This window comes from Periplaneta americana, chromosome 2 (assembly GCF_040183065.1).
Source record: "Periplaneta americana isolate PAMFEO1 chromosome 2, P.americana_PAMFEO1_priV1, whole genome shotgun sequence".
NCBI classification, from domain to species: domain Eukaryota; kingdom Metazoa; phylum Arthropoda; class Insecta; order Blattodea; family Blattidae; genus Periplaneta; species Periplaneta americana.
In genome coordinates, this window is record NC_091118.1 from 186,103,991 (window position 1) to 186,119,783 (window position 15,793).

The window sequence follows — 15,793 nt, forward strand, 5'->3', positions numbered from 1 at the left end:
ATGTGTATAGATGGTGATGTATGTGTGTTTATCATAGGTAGTTCTTTTTACTTTTGTAATTTATTTACGTATGTTATAGTATGCACATTGTTCAGGTGACAGTTGAATCCTTAAACTGTTTACTCGAAAAAATGTGCTATAATAAATAGTGGTGCTTAGCTTATCCTTATCTCGTGTAAGAGTTAATGGATTTCGAGAGTGCCAAACATGGTATTTGTATTTTACGAAATGGTGAAATGTAAGTTGGTTTGGTGATGATATATATGGGTGACTATAGTCAGAATTAGGCAACAACTTCCATATAAAGCATAATGAAAGCAAACAGAAGCCGAAGACTAGAATATAAAAAATCAAATGTGGTGTGGAGACATGTGAAAAAAATATCTGAGGTGCATACAGGACTCTTTTAAGCTGCTTACAACTGCCCAATTTATCTTTCTTCCACTTTTATTGTGATGTTAAATTTTAATTACACTATTTTTTCATTTAGTTTTCGTATGCATTGTTTTTTTTTTCTAAATTATTTTAATTCATTTAATTCCTATTTCATTTCTTAGTATAATTGAAGAGTGTGTTCCCAAAACGCATTCAGTCCATTTTTGTGAGCGGGCTGGGCTAGTTTTTTTATCCATTGGTCTACATTAATATTCTCATTATATATATATATATATATATATATATATATATTTTTTTTTTTTTTCTCCGTGTAACATAGTTCTAGTAAGCTTATATTAAATTAATTTTCATCATTTTACTAGCTATCTCAAACCTCAAATTAATTATAATTGATTGAATTAAATTAGCTCATAAATTAAGTTACTACTTTACCTTATAGGTTTATCTAAATTTAAATAAATATGTAGTCTACTAGTCATTAACTTAACTGAAGAATATTGCTGGACAACCTTTTAAGTGTAGTGTAAATATTCGTAATTTAAATATGTATTGTATTGATTAAGGCTGGTTTAGTGGAAGAGAAGGCCTTATGGCCTTAACTCTGCCAGCGAAAATAAAACATTATTATTATTATTATTAACATTATTATTATTATTATTATTATCATTATTATTATTATTATTATTATAGACTGAGTGAGTTTTTAAGTGACATACCCTCCCGAGTCCTGAGACATTTTGTTCTATTTTTAAAGTTCAGTATAATTCTACACTTCAAAAAAAAGTCACTGACATGAGTGAAAATGTTGAAAAAAGTCTGCAAGTTACAGTTAGGGCACAAATGCAGGTATATTATACTATACTTCAGATCTCTGCACATACATCTTATATCATAATCATGTATGAAGTAATAGTATAGTATACTCTCAGGACTCAGGAAGATATACAACAACACAAACTTTCAGTCAAGGATTGGCGTTGTATTCAAAGAAAAGAAGCTTAAAATATGATAGAAGTCTCAGAAAAAATATAATTTACATTGTATGTATAAATCATAAAAATTGCCAAATGGACTGAGTGAGTTTTGGGGTCTCACTCTTCAGCTAATGTCCATATCTGATTTCATACCTGATTGATGACACTAGTCAACAAATTAATTCTATCTTTATATCTTCAGAATAAAATTGGGACAATTTTGAAGAAAAAATAACACTCTGATTCCGAAAATCGTCATATAAAGCATTCATTACATGTAAAAGAAATAATTGAGACTTTATCTGAAACAAGAATTTAATTAAACATTCTTGAATTTCAGATACAGAACATCAAACAATTTAGATCTGGTATAACAGTGTTGCACAAAACAATATTCAAATGTTTCTTGAGGGCACTGTGTTGCAAGGATACAATATTTTATCAGGAGGGAGATGTGTTATTAAAAATTCAATATATGCTGGAAATGGAAAAACGACCTAACATACATTGTCATTATTCCAGGATTGCCTCAATTACCAAAAGACATACAGTGTTTAAATACAGTGAGTAATTATACACCTAAGACTGTTATCATTAAAGAAATATGAAAATATTTTACCGTTTTCTACAACAGTTTAATTTCTGTATATCTGTCAGACTTTAAAGATAAATTGTTCGGTTTAATTTGATCATAAGAAACTTATTGCCACAAAATGTTTACTTGTGACTGATTTTGACTTATTCCATTTACAAGGAACCAACATTAGTCTCAGTCCGTCATTACATGGTGTCTGCAACCTTTGTATAATTTTTTTAGTAGTGGAACATTTTAGTAAAGCCTCTCTCCATTATCATTCACATCCTTCTACATTTAAAAAAAAGTCCAGATGGAAAAGAAGAAAATGTGTTTTCAAAGACATCGTTCTTCTAGCACTGGAATGAACTTCAGTAAAGTTTAATAATTATTTTCTATTTACCTCCACCTTAAATTATTGACAAACTGCTAAGTTCCTAGTCTTTTGGGAGTTTCTTAGATTAGGACTTTCGAAAAACTTTTGAAAATTTTGTTTTAAACTTTGTTGATATTATGTTAAATTGGAAAATGGAATTCTCAAATTCAAACTCCTTACAGTAGTACCTTCACGAAATATTTAATCAAACACAGCTTTATATTCAGATGTGGAAGAAAAAACTTTTGTGGTGAAACCAATGCCTTATATTTTATGTTGCATTGTTCATGAATGAATTCACCTCACTGCTCTAACACTGTTTTTCTGAAGATGACTGTTCTACAAGCACAAAAAGCAGTAATATTTTTTTAATTCCCCTGTAAAGTAAATCATCGCGTATATTTCAATCTTTCTCTGCATATAGAATCTTAGACGTATCTTTGTGACTTTCTTTAAGTAAAACTGGTATTATATTTGCATCTTTGTCTCATTATATGGTTCTTTTCAATATTAAACTTGGCTCTGATTGACTGGACGGTGCAACATATTTGCAACCAAGACCTCTTCAAGTGATATCTCTATCCAGTGCTTTTGCTTCAGTAAAGTCTCATTTTATAAACCTATGGATCAATAATTGGCTCTCTTCTGACAAAGGAAAAATTTTACAGTCTGTACAAAAGAAACCAAATGACCTGGAAATGTACAAAAACTTGCCCATACATGTTCACATATTTTTAACAAAAGCCAGCACAATTCACATTGTCACACAATTGTACCTACACCGATTTCACATTTCTGATAATCTTACTTGTCTGTGGTGTAATAATCATTATGAAGATCTAGAACACATTCTTCTATACTGTCCATCCGTAGGGTAACTTGTTACCATTATGAAGTTATGGTGCTTCAGAATTTATTTTGGCACATCTATTCATAACCTCCATACGACACCAAGTTCTTTCATAAAATCTCTGATGACATATAACAGATTGGCCATCCCCATGTTAAAAATGGCAATGTGTGAAAGAGAACGGCTGCTATGCTTCACCATTGAATAACAATAAACTTTCGGTAACAACCATTAGATACAAGAATAGCTGTATGCTATTGCTCCATGCCAGTTCAGGGTTATAACGTGACTTCTTTTGCAGTCATATGATGGCAGTATACAGAAATTTGTAAAAGTTTTCTTGAAAGTGCATAAGTCTAATTCATCTGTTACAGGGATAAAATCGTGAATATGTTTGGAAAAACACACATATTCTCCATAGCAAAATATTTTATAAATTATTTCTTCCTCTTATGAAACACATCTTTGTTTCTGTTGCGGGCAATTCCACTGTTGTAACCTGGAATGTACCAGTTTGTCTTGTTCCTATGTTAAACTTAAGACTTGGGGCATACCATTTTAACTCCTTGTGATTGATTAAACATATATTACTATAGTTCGACAAGTTACATCTAAAAATATGTACACTTCAGTCACATGAATGGGACAATCTGATAGTGACAGTATGTGAGATTCTGAATTAATAAAATATTTGGACGGTCTTATCTTAAGTTGTGAAGCCACTCGAGTGAAAGTGAGTGTAATGACTAGGGAGCGGATTTTTATGTGCTAAAAAATTCAAATATATTTATTTTTTATGTGCTAAAAAGTACGAAAATATTTGCTAAAAATAAAAAAAATATTTATTTTAAATATGACAAAAATACCTTACTTAGCTTGGAAAAAAAAATGTTACTAGGTACTTACCCACCACACTTGAGTGCTAGTAGTTGGCCGAGAATTGCAGTGAACAACAAAGGTCATCTCCAAATTCTCCATCACTAATGCATGCCGATAATCTCTGAACGACGACTGTGAAAACGATCTTTCCACATCACAGGATGTCAGACGTGCATATTTAAAGCGAGGAATGTCACAAACACAAACACTGTTAATTTCACCTACAGGTACATCCTCCAATACTTGAGCAACTTTACACATTTTTTTATATCCACTCTTTTTCCCAAACACATTATGGAATTTGTCTCTTAGTACTTGTGCTTCTGAACCTGGTAGCGAGTCTAGTTTAATTTTCACGGCACGCACCTCCTTGTTTCAGACAACAGGTTTTTGGATGTTTCGAGTTTTTTTTTTATGGTGTCTCACAAAAAGCTTAGATTTGCTAATAGGAAAGCCAAATCGTTTTTTAAACAACCATCTTTCAGTGTATCTTGAAGGATATCGATTGAAGAAGCCCGGTAACAGGAAATCACAACAAGATGTATTGCCTCACTTGATGGACATTAGCGAGAGGTGAGAGATTTGTTTAAATTAAAAAAAAATGTTCATACCCGAGCTCTTATCTGTTGTGTTACACAAACAAAGCGTGGAATGAAATCATCTTCAGCAACGATAAACATTCCTAATTATGTGTTCCAAGATCTTCCTTCCTTGTCCATGTTAATTTATTCTCTAATAATAACACTGATATGCTGCCTAGCAGTTCTCAGAACTTGAGGCAAAACTATTACTATGTATCATGGATACGCCACACAGCGCTTAGAAACACGAAGCAACCAAGAATTCTTAAAAAGATAATGTACTTCTGAGTGACATAATTGATTTAGTTGTAAAATGTTTAAAAGTTCTTTTAAAAAAACTCCAAGATTTATGTGTTTATAATAGATTTCCTGAAAATATGTATTTACATAATTTTTTTGTGAAAATATGTGTTTTTATGTGAAATAAAATTCGGGTTTTAAACTTGAAACTTCATGTTCAGAACTTTTTACTTTGTTAATTCTGTTTTATCACGCGCAAAAAGAATATTTAATTACATAGGAATCCGCTCCTTAGTAATGACTTCGATCTTGATGACATTGTCTTCAAAACAGACCTGAATTAACCTGTCCCACCTACCCAGTGGGATGAATGTAAATTATTACAGTAAGCACCATTGAGAAAAGAGAGGGAGTTGGAGAATATTCCTTAGTTTGGTGCCAGCTGAAAATTATTTTTTCATCTCATTATCAGTCTTCTTCCTTTGCAATACTGAACTTCCATCATTAAATGAAATTACTTGTTTTTTTAGTGTGACTTAGAATTATGTCTTTCCTTTAAGTATATAGTAATGGTGGATTACACAAACTTACGTAAGTTTTGTATGATATGTATGATTTCCAAATATCTTGAAGGAATTTAATGTATTCATTTATGTAATTATTTGTTGCAGGTGGATATGAGCGTCGAGGAATGGGTCGTCGTGAATTTGGAAGTGGTGGATTCCGTGACGGTGATCGTTTTAGAGACAATTACGGTGACAGGGATCGTGGATTTGAAAACCGTGATAATTTTGGTGATCGTGGAAGATTTGGTGGAGAGAGGGAAGGCTTTGGGGACAGGGATAGATTTTCCAGTCGGCGTGGTGGTGATAGAGATTTTGGTGGCAGAAGTAGTTTTGGTCCCCGTAGATCATATGGTCCAGGGTCTGATTTTGAGAGAGAAGGTGGATTTAGAGGCCGGGATGAAGGACCTCCACAAAGAGGTAGAGTTCATAGAGTGCTTAGCATGAATTTTCACATTGCCTGTTTAAAACTAACATTTAAAAAGGTCCTATACCTCCTTTAACAAAGGAAAATAGTTAATGTAAACATGATATCTTCTATTTCTTTGTGTCATTTTCTCCCTATGTTACTGTCTCAGTCTGCTCCTTTCTTCCATTTCTTTTGGATTTATAGTGAATAGTCTGTAACATTTTACAGGTGTAGTCATAAATACTTCTACAGTGTAGTCACTATTAACTTTAAAGTTCCCAGTAATGCATTGTGTGTCCACACCTGTGGAGTAACGGTCAGCGCGTCTGGCCGCGAAACCAGGTGGCCCGGGTTCGAATCCCGGTCGGGGCAAGTTACCCGGTTGAGGTTTTTTCCGGGGTTTTCCCTCAACCCAACACGAGCAAATGCTGGGTAACTTTCGGTGCTGGACCCCGGACTCATTTCACCGGCATTATCACCTTCATATCATTCAGACGCTAAATAACCTAGATGTTGATACAGCGTCGTAAAATAACCCAATAAAATTAATAAAATGCATTGTGGGAGAAAGCATGCAGCTTAACATGAATTTATTTTAAAATTTAATTTTTGTGCTTTATAATGATTGTCATGTAAAAATTATATAATTTTAATAAAGTTAAATGCCATGATTAGTGACAGTGAAGGAAATCAGAGTGTCAATGCTGGCTTTTGGCTGATTTTGATTTAACACCTGCAGACGTCATGAAACATAACATAGTAATGTTGTAGTCGTAATTTTTGTTAAAACAGTACTTTTTTTCTGCTCCAGATATGGTGAAAATATTTTAAAGTGACATTTATCTTCTATGTGAACATGAATGAATCTTAAAAAAGCCACAGTGTTGTTGATGGACATAGGGTTTACCAACAACGTTAGGAAAAATTATTTTTTAATCAGTTCGTACTGCAGGTTTCTGTGTGTTGGCATGCAAGTTCTTTCTGTCCCTGAAGAATATGTGAAATGTCACAATACATCATTACAAGAAAGCTAAACAATTATGAATGAATTTTAAAAACTACCACCAAAATATATGTAAAAAGCTGAAACAACAAATTGGTTCTTTCACTAATTTTAAAAATTCAAATCTAAAGTTCAAGTATTCGTTGGGTGATTGTTTTACCTATACTAACGCATGTTGATGTTGGGTCAACGGTCTACTGGTCAGTCTTAGCTCTCTTTGGGTTGCCAGGGCACAGATTATTTATTTATAAGTTTTAAAATGCAGGAACTTTTGCCAATATCAGTCGAACAGATTGATACTTAATACTCACTGCATGCCTGATTTTCTCTTGTAAAAATGTTTAGGATATGTGTACACGGGAATAACGATCAAGGTCCATTTTAGAAAGTTTCGAGAAAAACGAATTTTAAAGTTTAAGCACTTAATACTTTGTTATGTGTTTATTTAATAGAAATTGACGTAGTGGAATGTCAAGAATGATGATTTCTTATTACTAGCTAGATCACATGATAGTACTTCCTTTTCACTATAAGATAGCATTATTAACTCAATTTCGATTTTTGATGGACCTTGATCGTTTTTCCTGTGTACCCTTCATCTCTTTAGCAATGTACACTTAACGGCAAAAAGAATGGGCTGACTCTTGGTCAATAGAAATGCTAAGTTCTATCGCGCGGTTCACTCGTGTAAACGCAACGAACTGCAAGGCATTACTGTGGTGTCTCTTCATTGAAAGTCAGCCGTCTATAAAGTATTAAACCTTACAAGCTGTATGTGGCCCAATGGTAAGATGTCTAACTTCCGTACCAGAGGTTGTGAATTCGCCTCCTGGTTCGGTAAATTTATTATAATTTTTTTTAAAGTTTTTAATTAATTTATTAGTTTAAATGTGAAATGGTATTTGTTCATAAACTTCGTTATGCCTGCCTTGTAAAAATATTATTGCCCATCACCTGCGAGTATTAATAGGCGAGACCTGGCCTGTATAAACAAAAATACTTGATTCACGCCCAAAAAAAATCGGACGCATATCAAACATAATAGTACATTATGCAACGAGCCTATAATGAAGGTAATTAAGAAGCGAGTATGGATATTTATGAAACGAGCACAAGCGAGTTTCATAATTTTCATACGAGCTTCTTAATTACCATTATAGGCGAGTTTCATACGACTTTTTATGCTCGACCATATTTCTAACTTGATATTATTAATTTTCTTTGTATTTGACCTTGGCCAATGTCCCGTATGTTGTGAGATGTTGGCAGACGCGAAAGTATTGATTTTTTCCGAGGAACAGATGTTCACATTGACCTTGCTAGGCTATAAGAACCTACAGAGATAACATTGAAATTAAATTAGACATTGAAAAACGAGATGACAAATTGAATTTATTTGAATATTATTTACAATTAACGCTAATTATTATAGTAACAGAACGTAACCTTCTGTGACAGTATTGGATTTCCAGCCTCCGTGACTTTTCGCTAATTCTCTTTCGATTGCATATCCGAGAATAATCGATACTTGCGGTTTTATAACGATAGAAAGCTGACCTGTCATTGGCTGAACAGTTGTAACCTGAGTCGTCATTGGCTGAAAGACCTGACCTTTAATGAGTAGGTGTACTTTAATGATATGCATTAAAGGTCTGCTACCAGATGTGTAATTACTACATTTCGGCATGGTCGAGCATAAACAATAATTAAATAAACAAAAAACAAACAATTTGTTAATATATTAACAAAAAAGGCCTGTGGTGGGGACTGTATCTCGTCCACAAACCACCTGCGTCGACAATTGCCCTCATTCTGTGCGGCATGGAGTCCACAAGATTATGGAACAAGTCTAAATTCATGGCTACCTCCTCCCACACATCGATAACTCTGTCCCACAATTCGTCAGTTGTCCAAACGAGTGGTTGTTCTGCCCAATTGGAGCATAGGATCCGTCTGACTGTAGCGCACAAATTTTCAATCTGATTCATGTCTGGTGATTTTGGAGGCCAGTCGACCAGGTCGATATCAGGCCTCCTCGTAAACTATCTTTGAATCTGGTTGGGGGTGTGTACTGGGTGATTATTCTGCTGGAAGAAAAGTGTTCCTTCTGGATATAGTTCTCAGGAGGAAGGGATCATTACATTTGCCAAAATGTGTTCGTAGACTTCTGCCATAAACCGACCGTGGATGCGTTCCAGAAGTCCTATCCTATCATAAGAAATCCACCCCCAACATGCGACCTTATGCCACGTTCTCTATTGTCTCTCTGCCATCTTCAAGCGTAATGACGAGACAGAACGTTTTAACAACAGACAGGAGTAATGCTTGGAAGAGAGAGGGAGGTTTATTATTTCTTAGAGTTTGGGCATATTCTAAGAGATGTCGCCACATAAATATAGATTTGCGAGACGTATTTGATGGCAAATTTGTAATTAAAAAAAATAGTGGTAAATTTGAACCTTGAGCTATTACTATTAACTTGCTCAATACACCAATGCTGTAACGACTCACGCTATTGTGACTGTTAACATCGCTTCGGCATAATACTTGGTTTTCTTGTTCATATTTGCTTCGGTTGATTTTGTATTTATCAATTTTATTATTATTTCACTCTTCAGAGGCCCTGATGTATCTAGAATCAAACCTCCATTCGATTTTATAACATATTTTAGACTCTTAAAATACAGCAAATTTAAATGGTTTAATTATGTGTAACCTGGTGAACTACGGCTTTAACGAGACGAGCATGCGCAATGTTATGTCTCTGGAACATAAATTGTCGGCCGGCCCATTCTTTTTGCCGTTAAGTGTACATATTCTTGTTACTGCTGTTTGTATTCAAGTAATGGCCGCACTTTATTTCTCAAAAGAAAACTTAAGAAAATCGATGAAAAGGCTGGATTTTTGTTATTCTCCCAATGGTAAGGCCCTTGTCGTCATTTCCCTTGACCCTACAAATCAGTTCATAGATGTCGCTTGTGCTGAGGAGTGTAGACCCCTGAGTTTGTCAGAGTGCACCACGGGCAGCGGATCTGTCCGTTGATTAAAATTACTTTGTGATTACCAGCTGATGCCTCCTTAGAGCAATGTTGCTGTACATTTCACTTGTGCATATCCACGACCTGTGTATTTCGAAACTAAAAAACAAACATTATACCATGAGAACAAAATTACAAAATGAGCACATGTAATGAAATAAAACAATAACATCGAAACAAGTAAATTTTATTAAACTGCAACAGCACCAATAATAACTATACATCATTACTTACATCATAATAATATGATATGTGTAAGTGATCACTTAGTGATTCAAGACAGTGCTCATCCTGTCGGATCCCGGCCACTTAGTCACTCATAATGAGTGCACCTCTGTACATAGTGCGTTGGACATTGTGCCACTGTCACATATTCTGTAGCACAGTACATGAGAGTAAGTCACCAAAGGAAAAACTGAAAGGTAGAACTTAAACTGAGGGGATTTGATACGGCATCGGAACTGGAATTCGGTGTGGCTTAGTGGATAAAGCGTCAGCATGTAGAGCTGAAAACCCAGGTTCGGGTCCCGGTGCCAGAGAGAATTTTTCTCTGTTCTGTCCTTCCTTCATCATACGGTGTACAGAATTCCTGCACGGAAATATCATATGTACTTCGGTATATCGTAATAATATGATATGCATAAGTAATGATTCAAGATGGCACATATCCTGTCGGATCCCTGCTCTTAGTCACTTGTAATATTTTATTTACTTTTATTTTAGTTGGTTATTTAACGACGCTGTATCAACTACTAGGTTATTTAGCGTTGATGAGATTGGTGATAGCGAGATATTTGGCGAGATGAGGCCGAGGATTCGCCATAGATTACCTTGCATTCACATTACGGTTGGGGAAAACCTCGGAAAAATCCCAACCAGGTAATCAACCCAAGTGGGGATCGAACCTGCACCCGAATGCAACTTCAGACAGGCAGGCAAACGCCTTAACCGACTGAGCCACACCGGTGGCTGTAATATTTTATTAAACAATAAAAATTTAATTCCAGAATGTCCATGAATGAAGACTCACACTTTTTCTATTATATACAGGACATGATTATTTGGCTTCCCAGCTATATAAAATAAATAATTTTCCTACTCCTGTTTACTTTGTAAAGAAGATAACACAGTCATGGATATGACACAAACTGTCATTACGATACTGAGAAGCAAGAATGCAAATGGAAGAACTCCAATACATAGCCAAGCAACCACATTTTTCGTTTATTTTTTTAAGTGTGTGCACAGATCTTTACCTTTGAAACATTGTATTATTCACTGTTCTAGTCAGAGTAGGCATGGAGCACTATGAACAAATGAAGGTAATGCAAAAGTGTCGAGGTTACTCCTTGTATGTATTGAAATGTAAGACTTTTATGTCAAAACAGGAGGTCAATATCTGGAGCCATAGTATTAAGTGTTTGCCCTTTGATCTGTGCCCTAAATGTGAATGCTTGGATACTTGTGTCCAGGAATGTGTATCCAGTCTTAACAAGTATCTGAGATATGTGCCAGAGACATGTTCCAGGTACAAATCCCTTAATGTGAACATAGCTTTACGGAACTCTGTTGTGCATTGTAACTGACTTTTTATTGTTCATGTATACACAGCAGAACCTAGAAGTCGACCAAGACTGAACCTGAAACCACGTAGCACAGCTGAAGAACCTGCAGCACCAGCACCAGAAGCTGCCAAAGCATCAATCTTTGGTGGCGCAAAGCCTGTTGATACTGCAGCTCGTGAGAAAGAGATCGAAGAGAGACTGGAAAAAGAGAAGGGAGAAATCTCCAGACTACCCCCAAGAGACATGAGAAGTGATGACAATCGGTATGACATAATTTGTATAAGACTTTTAGAATATGTCGCATATATATACATTATTTTACCCTAATGTAGTAATCATGAAAATTTAGAAACTCCTGTTTGTAACACCACCATTCTTTCTTTTCACTAATTTCTGTGGTATACTTTATTATACCAACTTAAAAATCAGCCATTTCCTTGTTAATTTGATCACTTACAAAAGATCACTAATCCCGAAATAATTGTAAGTTAAGATTTTTATATAAAGTTCTTTTAAAAACTGAGACTTACTTATTGCTGTATAGTAGGCCTATACATAATTAAATTTATCAAATCACCTTTACACTTAAAATTACTTTTGTAACTGATTATTAATTATTGAATAAACTTACCTTTACAAGGATAGCTTTCTTTAAAAATAATAATGAATACTAGTGGCTTGTGCAGCAAATACTGCTGCAAACTAAGTTCGTTAGACGTTCAAATAAAAATTTTTCAGATTTATTTTCAATGAAGAATACTTGTCTTTTTGATAGTTATTTGCTTCCATAATAATGAAACATACTCCCTCTGAATGGATTTTTTTAGGCCAAATACTTTTTCTTGAACCTATCCAACTTCAGTTTTTGAGTTTCAACGCGAAAATGCAAGTATCAATGTCAGAACGATAGCAGTAGCTATTTCAGGTCATTGTGGATTGTAGGCAAAAGATAAAAAAAATGTCAGGTTTGCTAAGCTTTCGAACAATAGCATTTTCATATAGCTGCTGCATGTAGAACTTGAAATGTAGAGCGTAAAATTATTTTATCCTACTAAGAGCTCTTGCTGAAATGATCTGGAGACTACAAAATTTTCTAGGCCTCTTATTTTGTCAGTAAGTAATACCTTTTTATTTTTGCTTAGGAACTGTAATTTTTGCGCTCTCTTGAGCCAATACTGAAGACAATGACACATCAATATCTACACTACACCGCCATTAAGTATATGAAAAAGACCCAACCCCATTGGTTTAATAAGTATAAAAATATTTGATTTTTAATAACAATATTATTATCTTAAGTTTTGTATTTATATATAGCAGTCACTCAGTAAATTATAGAAATGAAGATCTAAATTAAGATATTCTCTCCATTTACTTAAATAACCTCAAAACATTTCACTTTCATGTCATCAATATAGCATCAATATTGTGTACAATTAATGAAGAATAAGACACATCATGATACTAACTATAGTAATATTTAATTTCTAATGGTAATAATGTCATCAAACCACCTCAAGTTTCGTAGATTTGAATATCCAATACACAGGTGTACTCAGAAAATTATACACTGCAGAATCCGTTTCTAATAACAAATTGAATTGAGCTCTAAATATGTCGGCAATCCTGCAGGTCATGGCCTTCGTGAAATAGCTTATTGTTTATTGTAGTGTGTGTTTTGTTCTGAAATTCAATCAAGTGCGCCGTGATTCAATAAAATTAGTTCTCAAAACTGACAACAGATGGATTTTGGAAAATAGGAAAATTATGTAGGAAAATTGACATTTCACTGAAAACTACTTTTTTCCGAAAAACTTTGGATGCCAGGCATGAAAATGAGGGGTCACTCATTAAAATCCGTTCAGCCGTTTTCCCGTAATTTCCATTACCAGTTCAAATTATATATATATATATATATATATATAGATAATGATAATATAATTATTTTTATCTAGTGTGCTGTGTCTTTTGGTAACCCCTACTGAAGGGCAGCTTGTGGGATTTATACATACATTATTAAAATATCATCAGAGTCGTCAAAATTATAAAGAGGAACCACGTGTTTCTTCTACCAGAAGAAGAAAAGTAAGCGAATGATGCAATGTACTGGCAGTCCCACAGAGGAAGAAATGGCATTATTTGCTTGACCAAACCGGACTAAATAACTGCGCGAAGCGCATAAGGAGTGGAGGAAATTTGAAGTTCGCAGTGGTGGAAATGACATTAGTTGACTGGTGTAGCAGAGGAAAATTTGAAACTCTGAACGTGTTTTGAAAACTGAAGAAAGTAAAAATAATAAATAGTGCATACAAAATTTATCTGGGAGGGCAGCAGTTCTACAGCATGCATTATTGTGGATAGTGTAAAAGAAGATTTGAATCAAGTTAATCCATAAGTTGTGAACTGCAAGTTTTAATAGCACTTCACAATCCTTGCACATGGGCAAGTAATGAAGTATTGACTTAATTTTAAGTAGGCCTAGGCCTATGGATACTGTGACTGTATAGGTCTATATTCTGAGTCCGAATTTCATTTCACAGTTGTCCATGCTTCACTTCCATAACATAGTACAGGTTTAGCTGAGGTTTTATACAAACGTATTCTTTATGTCGTTGTATTATATAGCCAGAATAAGTACTGCATATATCTCGTCTTACTTGTGATCGAAACATGCGGTCATGGTGTTGTAAAATATTAACTGAGTATTTTCATGGCTTATCAATTTAATGCTTACCTTTCATCAAAAACATTTATCAATATACACAATGACATATTAATATATACTTGCTTTCCCCATATTATCTCTGCTGCACCCATTAGAAATAAATATAAAGTAATTACATAATTAAAATAGGACATTTGATCCAGGGAACATTCGTGTTTGATAGAAGGATAAATCGTTTATTATGTTACTTAATTTAAATTGTATTAAAAAATTAAAATGCGATCATTTTGAACCAGAGACCACTCATTTGGTCATAAAAATTATTTTAGGAAATACAGGAAACTTATGTACAGAATAGCCTATCAAGTTTTCTGTGCATAAGAAGCTATTTTAATCTTACCTGTCCTCGATTCATTATAGCATTATGTCCATCTAGAGAAACTACACTTTCCAACGATGAATTAATAATTAATTATACCAATCGGTTAATTTAGCTTCTGATATGACTTCATCCAAACACAGAAACATTCTCTGTAGGCTGTGTTTTATAGCTTTCGATTGTTGTCCAAAACCCCTTACAGACGAAGTCATTTGTTTTTTTATTTCATTACACCACCTTAGATGGTGTTGTTATTGTAATTTTGAAACTCATTTATCTCATTAAATATCAGTCCTATCAAAATTTTGCATAGAATAAAACTTATCAGAAATTATTTTTAAAGAAACTTTTGTTATGTAATATTTTTCATGGAAATTAATAATAAGGGAGATATTTCGATTTATTTAATTCAAGCCCCTTTATAACCCCCCTTTTAAATAAAATATTTTGAATGCTATATAGTCTAAATTCTAAGTTGCAACGAACTTAATTTATATTCCAATTTTCATATAAATCGGTTCAGCCATTATCACGTGAAAAGGTAACAAACATCCAGACAGACATACAAACAAAAATTTCAAAAAAGCGATTTTCGGTTTCAGGGTGGTTAATTATATATGTTAGGACCAATTATTTTTGGAAAATCGAAAATTACCAGAAAAATTTCGGCTACAGATTTATTATTAGTCCAAGGTTGCGGGTTCGATCCCGGGCCAGGTCGATGGCATTTAAATGTGCTTAAATGCGACAGGCTCGTGTCAGTAGATTTACTGGCATGTAAAAGAACTCCTGTGGGACAAAATTCCGGCACATCTGGCGACGCAGATATAACCTCTGCAGTTGCGAGCGTCGTTAAATAAAATATAACATTAAACATTTATTATTAGAATAGATTTGGAGATGTTTTCTTTATGTGTACGTAATCTGTGCTCTAAATTTAAACAAACTGCTGTCTTACATAAATAGTAAACATCAATGTAATATCGAATATCAGATTCCACGAATTGAACGAGATTTTGTCGATAGGTGACAAGAAAGAGCCATGACGTATACTTTATAACGCTGGTAGAGTAAAATGCCAGCTACACAGCATTTATTGGTAAGAAAAGTATACATGACTTATGTAGATCTTGTTCTGTGTACAACTATACCCTTGTTTAACAGATCTATATGCAGTTTTTATTAGTAAGATGTAAGTGTACAGTGAGGAACATAATTTGTTGAGTGGGCGAAGATCTGTAGCGTGGTTCATCAGAGGCTATAGTTTTAATTTCTTTTCAGCATTGACATGTAATATTTAA

The 15,793-nt window shown here is 34.1% G+C and overlaps 1 protein-coding gene across 5 annotated transcripts in view; it reads left to right on the plus strand.

Moving 5' to 3' along the window:
- eIF4B (eukaryotic translation initiation factor 4B) overlaps positions 1–15,793 on the plus strand; it is a 57,735-nt gene that overhangs the window by 15,001 nt on the left and 26,941 nt on the right. For 4 of the 5 annotated variants that reach the window (XM_069819125.1, XM_069819126.1, XM_069819131.1 and 1 more), the window contains exons 6-7: positions 5,542–5,853; positions 11,495–11,711. In XM_069819125.1, coding sequence (XP_069675226.1) covers positions 5,542–5,853; positions 11,495–11,711 — 529 coding nt within the window. The remainder of the gene's footprint in view (positions 1–5,541; positions 5,854–11,494; positions 11,712–15,793) is intronic. The other variant, XM_069819127.1, reaches the window with a different exon arrangement.